Source organism: Cydia splendana, chromosome 24 (assembly GCF_910591565.1).
Source record: "Cydia splendana chromosome 24, ilCydSple1.2, whole genome shotgun sequence".
Lineage (NCBI taxonomy): Eukaryota > Metazoa > Arthropoda > Insecta > Lepidoptera > Tortricidae > Cydia > Cydia splendana.
In genome coordinates this window covers 9,392,862-9,406,249 of record NC_085983.1, presented here as the reverse complement: position 1 = coordinate 9,406,249, position 13,388 = coordinate 9,392,862, and the positions used below count along the sequence as shown (strand labels likewise).

General features: G+C 37.4%; 1 protein-coding gene across 1 annotated transcript in view; it reads right to left on the bottom strand.

Moving 5' to 3' along the window:
* Positions 1–13,388, bottom strand: part of LOC134802496 (zinc finger protein 879-like) — a 30,756-nt gene extending 17,368 nt beyond the window's left edge. Inside the window, exons 1-2 of the mRNA XM_063775174.1 lie at positions 13,192–13,388; positions 12,915–13,043 (exon numbers count right to left, since the gene is read on the bottom strand). Coding sequence (XP_063631244.1) covers positions 12,915–13,043; positions 13,192–13,308 — 246 coding nt within the window. The 5' untranslated portion in view covers positions 13,309–13,388. The remainder of the gene's footprint in view (positions 1–12,914; positions 13,044–13,191) is intronic.

The following is a 13,388-nucleotide window of genomic DNA, read 5'->3' as shown; positions in this document are numbered from 1 at the left end:
GGTGGTGACTCGCCACTCGTTAGATGGGCACCTGATGCGCCATCGTGAAGACGGCCAGGTGCAACACCGGCATGAGCGGCTCAGGGGTGTCGAGAGGTGGTGCTGCGCTTTCTCCGAAGTTACTCGCGGCGTTATGCCCTTTAACACTTCCACCCCTGGAGCATATAGCTCTAGCGACTCCTCTCTGGACGGCCAATGAAGGCAAGCCAGAGCTGAGAGTCCTGCGGGTCCCCTTGGGGTCCACTCCGACCGACGAAGACACGCCGGAGACGGAGACCCTGACCGACTCTCGGGAGCACTCGGGTCCGTGGGGTCGTTACTCCCCAACAGCTCGCCACAAGCTGCCCTGCGGGCTTATTATTATTATTATTAAAGCCTTTCTTATACGAACTGTTAACATTTCATTTAACAATTATAATTTTATGTATGTATATTTCTATATGCATGTTCGTAAGGTCTTTTTGACCTAGGCCTCTTCCGAATCGCCTTTTTCTAATATATTTAAGTATTTGTCCAACATTTTCTTCCATTCTTGTCTATCTATTGCCATTTCTTTCCAGTCTTTTCCTATTGTTTCTATTAGGTCTTTTTCCCATCTTGTTTTTGGTTTGCCCTTTTTTCTTTTACCAATTTTTGGATTCCAATTTGTTGCTATTTTTGTCCATCTGTTGTTTTTCATCCTGGCTATGTGCCCGGCCCAATTGTATTTTTGTTTCAATATATGTATTGCTGCATCTATAAATCTTGTTCTTCTTCTTATCTCTGTGTTTCTAACTCTGTTTGATAACTTTATGTTAAGGACACTTCTTTCTATTGACCGTTGACATACTTGAATTCGTTTGATGATATCTCCTGTGAGTGACCATGTTTGACTACCATATGTAAGACAGGGCAGAATGCATGAGTCGAAGGCTAGTTTTTTTAGTTTTATTGGTAGTTTCTTCTTAAATATATCCTTCATGGCCCAGTACTTCTTCCATGTCTGTCCGATTCTTCTTGTTATTTCTTTGTTTGTGCAGTCTGTGAATGATACCTGTTTTCCAAGGTATATATACTCGTCAACATATTCCAGTGATGTATTCTCTATTTGTATAGTCACTTTTTTTGAGTTGGTCATGACTTTTGTTTTTTCTTCATTCATTTCTAGACCTACTTTTTGACTTTGTGCATTTAGTTCTTGCAGTAATATACTGAGCTCAGTTGCACTGTATGCTAATATTACCAGGTCATCTGCGAATCGAAGATTTGATAAATATTTGTTGTTTATCTTGATGCCCTTTTGTCTTTCTTCCCAGTTTAGATTTTTGAATATTTCTTCTAAGACCGCTATGAACAGCTTTGGTGACATTGGGTCTCCCTGTCTTACCCCTCTGTTGATCTGGATCTGTCTTCCTAATTTGTCTGTTTTTACTCTGGCTGTACTTTTTTCATAGATCTTTTTTATGACATGTATGTAGACTTCTGGTATGTCCTGATTCTCTAGTGCCTGCCATATCGATGTATGAGTAATTGAGTCAAAAGCTTTTTTAAAGTCGACAAATCCTATATAAAGTGGTATTTGGAACTCTGTGTGTTTCTCAATTATTTGGCATAGGGTCTGAAGGTGGTCTGTTGTGGAGAACCCCTTCATAAATCCAGCTTGTTCTGTTGGCTGTTTATTATCTAAAATAGGTGTGATGCGTTGTAGTAGTGTCATTGAAAAAATCTTGTAAATATTAGACATTAGACTAATTGGTCGGTAGTTTGATATGTCATGTGGGTCTCCTTTCTTGTATAATAGGGATATATGTGCCTCTGTCCATTGAGTGGGTATTTGTTCATTTTCTTCTAAAATTTTATTAAATAGTTTCGTTAGTGGAACTGCTATTACTGGTTTCATCATATGTAAACTTTCATTTTTGATGTTATCCGGTCCTGGACTTTTATCTTTTTTAAGTTTATGTATTGATTTTTGTACTTCTTCAACTGTGAATGGATCTACATTTTTATTTCTCTCTTCATTTTGTTTTCTAGTTGTCTGGTTTGTCTGTTTTAACGAGTGTAACTCCTCATAAAAAATTGTGGCAATTTCGTTGATATCCTTCCTGTTGGTTTTTTCCTCTCCTTTACTATTTTTCAGTTTTGGCATAATGGGTTTTCCTTTGTTTAGAATTTTTTGTGCCTTTTTTATTGTTCCTGATTTTTCTAAATTTTCTCTGATGACATTTAATTTGTAGGTTTTGATATCTTCTTTTATTTTATTTTTGGTAATCTTGTAAAGGTTTGACAGTTCTTCTCTTTGCGATTTCGTCTTGCATTTTGTATTTCTTAAAAGTTGGCGTTTTTCTATTAGTGTTAGTGTATCTTTTGACAAAATATTTCTATCCATTCGTCCTGTATTGGATTTTCCCGCTAAATTTTCTTTTAAAATATCCTCAAATTTGTTGTAAAGTTCTTGCACGGGGTAGGGGCTTTGTCCCGTAAATATGGTGTCCAGTTTTTGGTGTATTTTTTCCCTGAGTTCTGCCAGATTTTCAGGCGGTGTTGTTATTAGAGTTCTGTTAAAGTTTTTCCTTGATTTACGAAGTGTATCTATGCATAAAGTGGCTCTTAGCATTCTGTGATCGCTGTTATGTTGTAGGTTGGATATGACTTCACAGTTTTTGAAGTTTTGTTGGAAATTTGTTGTGATGTAGTCGATCTCGTTTCTTGTGTCGCCTCCCGGTGATATCCATGTCCAGCGTCTGCCTTTTTTCTTTTTGTATAGTGTGTTAAGGACTTTCAGTTGATTTTCCATTGCAAAGTGAACAAGTTTGTCTCCTCTTGGGCTTCGAGTACCATACCCAAATTTTCCCAAAGCTGCACTTTCCTCTGGTTCTGTCTGCCCTATCTGGGCGTTGAAATCCCCTTGTAAAATTATGTTTTTATGGCTGTTGCTCATAGCTTCTTCTATATTTTGATAAAAGGTATTTATTTCACTATCATTTGATTTTTCCATCGGAGCATACACTTGAATTATAGAAAAATTGAATTTGTTAATGTTCAGGTCAAGTGAGCATACTCTTTCTGAGGTGTATCTGAAGTTTTCTACATAGCGGTTTATGTGCTTTTTAACCATGAAGCCTACTCCCCGTATTCCTTTATTTTCTCCATAGCTGTATAGTGTATAGTCTTTTCTTTCAACTATGTTGTATCCCTTTCTTCTTATTTCAGCTAGGCCTATTATGTCCCATTTTATGTGTTTTAAGGCAGATTCTAATTCTATCAGCTGTTCTTCTTTAGACAGTGATCTAGTGTTGTAAGTGTTGATATATATATTTTTTATATATTTCGTTGTTTCCTGCGATTTCGGAAGGTTGTGGTCGGTAACCCCCACGGTGACCAGCCGGCTTGGGGGCTTTTCTTGTGGTTGTTTTTTATGATTGTGTTGTGAGTGTCCGGCTGGTACTAGTAGGCCAAGAAAGGTACGCTCGGCTAGTATGGCGGAATGGAAATAATTAGTAATAGCTGAAATTTTCGGTGTATGGGACAGATAATAAATCTAGTGATTACGTCGACACATAATCCAAATAAATATATTACATTTAGGTATTGAAAAAAAAATGTAAAAATATAAAAAATCACAGAAAGTTTGTAAAAAATATTAATAACATTTTTTAAATTTATACTCATAGAGAAATATTTGCTTTATGACATTAAGCATGAATCACACAAAAAATAATTCTGTATCCTACATTTAAAGTAAGTAACCTACGGTTATTATTAAATTCAGTATATTTCCGTCCTCAAAAATGGTAATAGGCTATTTTTTCTCTCATTATTTCCAAATTACAATAAGTACAAGCGTTGCAATTTAATCGTACACTAAATAATACCGTATGGGAGGTTTTATGGGGTTGTGCATTAATTGCCTGGTTAAAAATGGTAATAGATCAATATCATATGGGATTTTTATTATGAGTTCTCCTTCATCGAATACTGTAAAAATCGGCTTGAAATATGATTCGTAACACAAAAAACCATCAAAAACGTTATCGTTGCTTTAAAGTTGCCGCGCACGAGCCAGCGAGCTAACGCGATTGGTCGTTGCATGGAGCGGGGCGACGGAACGATGAAACTTCCATCGCCCCGAGCGCGAATATTTAAAAAAGTATTTAGTATATTTACTATTTACTCGGTCAAAACATATGTACCAGTGAACGTAAAAAATATGGGAGACTAGATTCGAACTAATTATCAGCTTTAATCTGGGCAAGAGTGCTGTAAATAAGAAAGTAAATTTTACGTAATTTTAGGCTTTCCGTCTTTGCGTGCGCGTTAAATTTAATACAATAATAGGCCAATTATATAGGGCTATTATACTGACACACACCCAATTTGATAGCAGAAAAAGACGCGAAATTAAAATTTTCTTAGGGAAATCAAATCTTCGCGCCCATAAGTTTAAACTTTAGGTTTCAATAGCGGTCATTTAAGTACCACCCCTCACCACTAAAATGTAATTATCAAAAACGACAGTTGCTAATGTTCCCCAAAGTAAGCATTTCTAGTTAATGCTGCAATACAGTGGTACCGGGCACCTTGCGACGCAAGGCCGAGCAGGAATCGCAAACCTTAAAATATTTGCACTAATTAATTGAGTTAGGATTTTGTTAGTACTCTTTAATTGAATAGCAAAAAATATAAGTTATGCATTAGAAATACCGTTTTTATTCGATTTTTAATTAAGTAATTATTGTTAAACTTATTTTTACCGTGTGGTGTCGGTTAAAATTTCACTAGTAACATCATTTGGCGACTAGGGCAATAAAAGTCGACACCACAACCAACAAATTAACAAACAACAATAACCAACAAATTAACAAACAACAAAAATTTGCAGTAATATTCCAAAACTCGACTGAACGCAAGCGCACCGAACCGTGTCGCTCCCCTGACGCGACTCAGTGTCATAAAACGTAAGGCCGTGGTATTAACGACAGCGGATAGCTGAGCGGCGAGCGGTGACTGCAGGCGGCAATAAGGTGTTCAGTTAATGTTTTTATAATTTGAAATGACTTCGTTTCCATGTAGAAATAACCAAACAGACTTTAGAAGCATTTAATATTTTATTTGTGGCCGTATAAATTATGTTTTATTGGTAAGTTAACTACAATTATTCATATTTGTGGATAAAACAATATACATACTATAATTAATACTAAATTAACATTAAATAAATACATTATTTATGACATAAAAATACATTGCGCGTATTTAACTACTTAGCACTGTTTAATTACGATACTTGCAAGCAAGTAGTAAAGTATATGGCTCCATCCTATCCTGTACCACGATATACAAGCGATAACATTTTTGCGACAGTTTTGTATAGATAATGGATTTGTCGCTAGAAAATTACGATATCGAGATAAAAGTCAGGTCTCTGAGCGCTATTGAAACCTAACGCTATACATGTTTTAAATTTGCCGCGCTTTTTCTAGTCAAGCTGAATGTGTTTCACTATAGAATAGTAATCGAATTGGTTCAGATTTAACGTTTAATGCATATAAATAACATAATTAGTAAATAACATAATTAGTAAATAACATAATTTTGGACTAAGTACATTATACATACCTACATGACATCAGGCTATGGTTTGGCGCACCGTGACCCTGAACGGCGCGGTAATGTGTTACGGCTGTTAAGTGAAGTCCAGACGGGATGATCAAATCGACCGATTTGATCAGAAATGAAATTGGGGTCAATCTCCAAATTAAGCAACAATTAAACAACTGTACCGATATTTGGAACCTCAGAATAATATACCCGGCCGGATACCGGATAGTAACTTTGCTTGATTTCAGAGTAAACAAATTGGATTTAAGAAACAGTCACGGTCATATTGTACATTACTCGTTTATTATTTCAAAACAATTTAAACATCCACTCACTTGCACGCGTAGGTACCTACTCATTTCGAACATAGAAATGAGTCCGCGCCAATGTTCACCACGAAACAGGTTAAAACCTGCACAATGCGCACCTAAAAACCGAAATGTAGGTATTGTTAAATTTAGTTTGTAGTTAATTAGTTTTTTGGTGTAAGTGTATGAACCAAGGTCTGAAATAAATGATTTTTTATTTTTTTTATTGTTCCGCCGGCCGAAGATTCGGCGGTCGGATACCGAATATTTGGCCGACGGTCGGGCCGAATATCCGGTATCCGACCAAACAACTATCCATTGCATTTCTAATTGAGAGTGGCAACACTATCGTAGGTCGTATTGCCCTTTTCTAGCATATACGTCCCTCGCTCCTACACTCCCACCACACAGGCAGGTTGCTTTGTCAGTTATACAAGGCAAATTTTCAAGTCATTGGCATGCTGTTTTTCCATCTGGAAGGTCGTGAAGATAAACTGCTGGTGAGTTTTTGAATTTGTACCTCAGTTTAGCTGACTATATTGAAATAGTTATTTATTTTACAAGGGGGCAAAGTTGTTGTTTAACCGCTCGTGCTAATATTGATACTTGAGCAAGTAAAACATTCGAAACATGGAATCTTGAGCGTTGCGAGGGTTTCAAAGCACGAGGGTTAAACAAAATTTGCCCCAAGTGAAACACAAAATGTTTCACCACACCAACCCGAAGCAAATATTAAATGTAAAAATATCATACAAAATCAAATACAAATGAATTTTATTAAATATTTATGATTTAAAAGTCAATTCTACCAGCAAACATAAGAAAACAACTCAAAATTTGCATTTGATTCCTTTGCCTCACTTGTGAATAAAATGAAACTTTGCTCTCAGTCTTTGAAGTGCAAAGTAAGCCTTTCCGAGCTGGTGTGAAATAAATAATTAAATTTTTCACGCCACTGTTCGGAAATGTGGCAATAGATGGTCTAAAACCCAGCTGGAAAGTAGGCAATAGCTGTAGCACTTGAACCACCACTACTACACTCGCGTGCAAAAGTATTGCATCACTTTGCATTTTTTCGTCCGCACCCAATATCTTTGTAATTCTATACCCGATTCTGAAAATTTTGGTATCAACTGAAAGCTTATAATGTAACGCATTAGAAAAATGGTAAATTCAATGAAATTTCGAATCTGAAGACTATAAAAAATCATAAAACTGAAAGTAGTCGCATAATGCTCCAAAAATAAATCCGGAAACTTGAGAATAAAAGTCATTTTTTTAATACAATATCGTTTATTATTATTAAATTAATACTTGGTATTGCCACCTACAGGCCTCCTTTCACAAACCAAGTGGTTTTTCATAGACGTAATTAATTTTCTAATGTGATCATGAGGAATAGCGTCCCACTCCTCCAGCAAGGCTCCCTTCAACTCCTCAACATTGACCAGGGCAGGATTCCGCTTTCGAACCCTCCTTTTTAGGTAGTCCCACACGTGTTCAATGGGGTTAAGGTCCGGGCTCATCGCTGGCCAGTCCATTGTGTCGATGCCCACTTCGAGAAGGTAGGCTGCGGTGGCCCTAGCGGTATGACACGGGACATTATCCTGCATTAGGATGAACCCCTCATCAAAAATACCGGCATAAGGAACAACATGTTCCTCCAGGATATCAGTGATGTACTTGGCAGCGGTCAATCCACTGTCACGGCCCCCGCCAGGCACGAAAACCAGTTCTGTCCGCCCGTCGTAGGAAATGCCGCCCCAGAACATTACGGATCCACCGCCATAGGCGACCCTTTCGGAGAAGAAACATTGAGCGAACTGTTCTTCTGGCCTTCTGTAGACTCTTCCTTTTCGGTCACATCCATTCAAACACATTCTGCACTCTTTCAAGAAGAGAACTGGGGTTCATTGCTCAATGGTCCAGTCCTTGTGATTTTCAGTAAACTCTCTTTAGGCTGTACGGTGTCGCGCCAGCAATCTGGGCACCGCTGCGGGCCTCCTGGGTGTCAAGTTCGCTTTCTTAAGTCTTCTTCTTATTGTCTACTCACTGGCAGCCACTCCTCGTACCTCACGCAGACGCTGCTGGATGGCAATGCTGGTCTGGTGTCGATCTCGGAGAGATGTTGTGACAAAGAAGCGGTCGCCCCTCTCTGATGTACACTCTCTGCGGCCGCTTCTTGGTCTTGAAGTAAAGGATCCAGTCCCCTGGAACCTCTGGTAAACTCTGCAAACTGCAGATTGGCTTAAATTCAGCTCGGCAGCTACTGAACGTTGGCTACGCCCCGCTTGCAGGGGCTGGATGATTTGGCGGACTTCAGCTTCAGTGGTTTCCATTTTTCCAGGTCTCTTTCACGGGAAAATACGCGGAGATATGTAACGATCGACTTCTGATAAGTGACTGATAACAACCCCTTCTCTACCCCCGTTTTATAAGGGTCAAGGGTAACGCAACTCGTGCGCGTGATAACGTGAAACCGCTCACAAATCGGGAAAATGCCGATAATTTGAAAAATACTGGGCCGATTTCCATGTTTTTTTACTTTTCGTAAAGCTAAAACTTCAAGAAACATGATTACATTAAAATAATTTAGAGAAATTAACCAGTTTACAAATATATTGGATGCGGACGAAAAAATGCAAAGTGATGCAATACTTTTGCACGCGAGTGTACAATGTTTCATTATTATCATCATCTGTCATTGGTGACAGTTCGCTACAGCAATGAGTATAATTTAAAACATAAAAATCAATAAAAGGTCTTTTTTGGCGCAACTTTTTCCTTCAAAAATAAATTTAGGTTATTTATAGGACCAATTTCTTGTTTAAAAAAAACGAAATGTCAAACTATTCATTCATTCAGTCAGTTCATTCGATTCACGCTTAAGGCGTTTTTTACTTTTGTAGCTGTTTGTGGTTTTTTCAGCAAAAACGCTTCTAAGTTTAGAGTCCGTTTGAAGCAAACAACATAAAACGCCTCTTAAATGTGATAAAAAAGAAAAAAGGCGGGATCGGAAAATTCTCACTGAATTGGATAGTACTATAAAATATAAGAAACACGTATCTACGCTCGCTATAAAAATGAGTTCTTCTAGTGAAGAAAATGATATTCTTACGCTGACGCCTACCGAAATTCAAGAGACAGCACAGGCAGTGGCTAGTAATTTGCTACCAGAGAAATCGCGGGCTAGTACTTATAGTTATCCAAATGTTTCCTTATTTCCTCGCAGTAGTCGTGAAAAGCACTATGTAATGCCTCGGCCGGAAACGCTAAAGATGGAGTCGTATTATTCGAGGGCCTCCACCAACGTGTCGGCCCTCAAACTCACTCGTCCATCTTTTAGCGGTTTTCCGTCCTCTCCTACAATGTACTATAGTTGTCCGTTAAATTATCTAGCAAATAAAAACGATCCGGAATAGTGATGTGAAAGTGCAAGAGGATATTAGAAAGAGAGATGCCTAAGAGTAGCATACCATAATGAATACATGTGTCTTAGCTGTATATTGTATTGTTATAAATAATGTTAAAAATGCTTTATGTTGTTAATGTGTTCCAAATTGTGCTGCTTTGGCATTAGCTGTAAGGTGCAATTTGTTATTTGAATTAATAAATAAATACAATAAATGTTAATTTTACAAAATGTACCTATCAAATTGTATACTTTACTAAATATCTCTCTCCTCACAGGTGTTACAATAAAGGGTGTACGTACTACATTATTAATTAAACACTCATAATATAATTATATTACATACACATAATAAGTATATCATAGGACATGTATAATCACATTGGTTTGGCGTCTTCCCACCACCAGGCGATAACAAACATGTTTCAATATTATTCTTAGGTTCCGAATATCGGTACAGCTGTTTAATGACAGCATTTACACAAAAATAAAACGCTAATTAAATAACTTATCATATTCGGAACTACAGATGCAACGGATAGTTGTTTGGCCGCATACAGGATACGGGAGGTACGGCCTGACCATAGGCCGAATATTCAGTATTCAGCCGCCGAATATTCGGCCGGCGGAAATATTCAGGTTTTTCAGGTGCGCATTGTGGAAGTTTTGGCCTGTTTCGTAATGAACTTTCGCGCGGTATATAGGTCTATCACTAGGTACGAAATTAGTGCGCGAGCTAGTGAATGGAACGTTTAAATTGTTTTAAAATAATAATCGAGTACGATTATATTCCGATATCAAGCATAGTTATTTAGTACCCTTATTTTAGTATCCGGTATCCGTCCGGATATTAAAATAAGGGCGAGATAGGATACCGGATAGTAACCGAATATCCGGTGCATCTCTATTCGGAACCTAAATTTTTAATCCTATTTGTCTTGTATAACTGACAAAGCAACCTGCCTGTGTGGTAGGAGTGTGGGGTAGAGAGGGAGGTATATGCTAGAAAAAGACAATACGACCTAGGGGCTGTCCATACATGACGTCATCTATTTTTGACGATTTTTGTCGCCCCCCCCCCCCCCCACCCCCCATAAAATCATCAAAAAATCATGCTTCGAATGACACCGTTTCCACCTGCGTCATGCTACCATCATCCGATGTCCAGACCCCCCCCCCCCCCCAAATTTGAAATGACTTAAATTTATGAATAGCCCCCTACGACAGTGTTGCCACTCTCAATATTATTTATTCTTAGGTTCCGAATATGGTAAGTTATTTAATTAGCGTTTTATTTTTGTGTAAAACGCTGTCATTTTAAAGCCGTACTTTTCGCCTTATTGCAAAGGAGTAAGGTGCAAAAGTGTAAACATATATTTCACGTCGACTCTTATTATACTATGTTATACTTATTATGGAACTTACTATGTTATACTTATTATGGAACGTAAACTATGAATTGAAAGAGCACGAAATAGTCAATATAATACGTTTGTTGAAAAAAAAAGTCTACAGACGCTTAGGCGCGAAGGGTTATTGTCTCATAGAAAATTTGAATTTCGCGCCTGTTTCTACTGACAAAGTTGTTGGATAGACGTTAATATCAAATTAAAGAGTGGGCCTACACACTTCGCTGTGACAGAATGTGAAAGTGTCACCAAAACTGTCAAATGACTACGATAATAAGTATTCCTTTTATAATGCCACTCCACACTATGCCATTCTGAAATTAAATAAGAACGATAGATAGTCATGCGCAATTTTTATTTTTGTAGTGGGTCATAATTGACGTATATAATTACGAATATAATTTGAACATCAACCAATAATATTGGATATGATATCAGTTATTTTTAATCAGCTATCATTCACGCGCGCGTTCATTTTGCTCAGACTTGGCCGCACAAATATTTGGTGCGAGCGAGACGCCCGCGCACGTTCGAATTGGCCTGTCACTTGTAGCAACTTGTAGGTAAGTACATACTTACCTACATACTATCCACGCGTCCTTGGCACGAACTCCCGCCACCGCCCGCATTGAAACTGTCCCCGCGCGCCGCAAGTAAATGTAATCCTTAGCATTAGCGCAAAGAGTTCAAATTTGGTGGTTTCATTTAGCGAATTTGATAAAATGGACATATTTATTACATTGACCATATTTTTGTGTGATTATGTATTGAATATCACTTTGAACGTTATCAGAACAAAGTCTGCAAGAAATTATATCTATAACCATTTTTTCTAGCATGTTTAAGGCGTAAATATATATACAAGTGTTACAAATCATATTGATGTCGGATTCTCGGATAAATAGCTTAATGAGGTAGTTTTATGGTAATTCAATCAAAGACCTCATTATTACTTTTTTTTTATATCAAGTTACGACGTATATCCGTGAGGCCCCGCCATTTATTGAATTAGTTATTTTCCGTGTTAATATTTTGACTGATTCCATTGTCGACTCATTATAAATATTATTTTCGTCACGTTTACGAACTAAAAATACTATTACTATTTTTAACAAACAAGAACGGCTCTTTTTTTTAACTATTTTTTTTTACCTACTTCCGGACAGAAAGTTTTTTGGATTCGAAAATAAAGTATCTTAAAATGATCTAAAGAACAGGAATAAAAAAAAAATTGCCTATTACTAATTAATGTTTAACGTAAGCGTATCTTTACTGGAGTATAGGCATGTCTTCGGGTCGGTCTGAGTGGGCGTCCGAAAGTGAGTTTGATCTTTGACGCAAGTACTGAAATGTATCCCACCTCCTTATTTTTGAGTTGTCTAACTTGTTTTTATTATCACTAGATTTTGGGCTCGGGGATTCAGATCTCTTCCTCTTCTCGTTTTCGTTGTCTTTCTTTTTGATGTTTCTTTTTTCCTTCTTTTTGAGTTGAGCTTCTTTAGACAAATCCTGTGTAATGTATGTGTTAGATTTCATCTTTTTCTTGTTTTTTAATATTTGCACTTTTCGTTCTACTGGTCACAACAATCTCCACATTACGAGTACTTAATAAGCCCGAAGCGTACTTATAAACAGCGCGGTGAGCTTTCATGCGAGGCAAATGCCAAGAAACAAATGAAACAAATGTTTATATTTGTTAAAAATTAAGTGACGCCGAAGGTCGAGCTGTAAGAAAGCAGCGCTCTAACACGAACCAATCGTCAAATATTACTCAACAATAATATATGTCATATGTACAAGAGTTACTCGGAGGGCCGAAGTTCCATTGATGAGGATTTAGGCCCTCGGGAGCCTGAAATTCGAGCTCTACATTACAGACTTCAAAAGCTATAAAATAACATAATTTACATAATCATCTAATGATTGTGTGTCTGAGAAACTGATATTGGACATTAGGTAAAAGTAGGTACCATAAAACATTTCTTTTTAAATTTTGGCCATATGAAACGTAGAAATGAAGACCGTATATTATTATTTACCAAGTCCTACTAAATAACTTTGATTTTTAAACCGGGACAATTTTCTTATAGGCCGGGACGCCGGGACACCGGGCTTCAAACCGGGACATGTCCCGGCGTACCGGGACGTATGGCAACCCTACAGTAAGCGCATAAAAGATAGAAGATTTAGAATAGAAAAACTAACCTGCAAATCATATGTCCGCAACATAGTAAAGCTATGTGAAACTTGCTGTTTAAACTTCGTGAAGCGCCGCAGCAGCGCCTCGCACTCCCAACACAACCACTCTGGCACATGCTCCTCTGGTTTATATACCTGTAATAAATCATACTTACTTAATATTATGCAGGCTGAATTTAGTGATAATATCTTGAATTGCATTAAATATGATGCTTTAAAGGAAGCGCGTGGATCAATTGAAATACGTAACAGCATTTTGTGATTAAATACATGATGCTCTTACCGGAATTTCTCGTAAAATTTCAAGAAAACACTGCTTCGTCCAAAAGTCTTCAAGTGCTAACATTTTTCGGTCCGCACTGAGGCAGCCGCAGCAGACATTACGGTCTTGAGCAGCCATTATTGTAAATTAGAACTCATTGAATTTAAATATTAATTTTAGTCAGTAAATGTTTATAAATAAATAAATAAACAAATCGA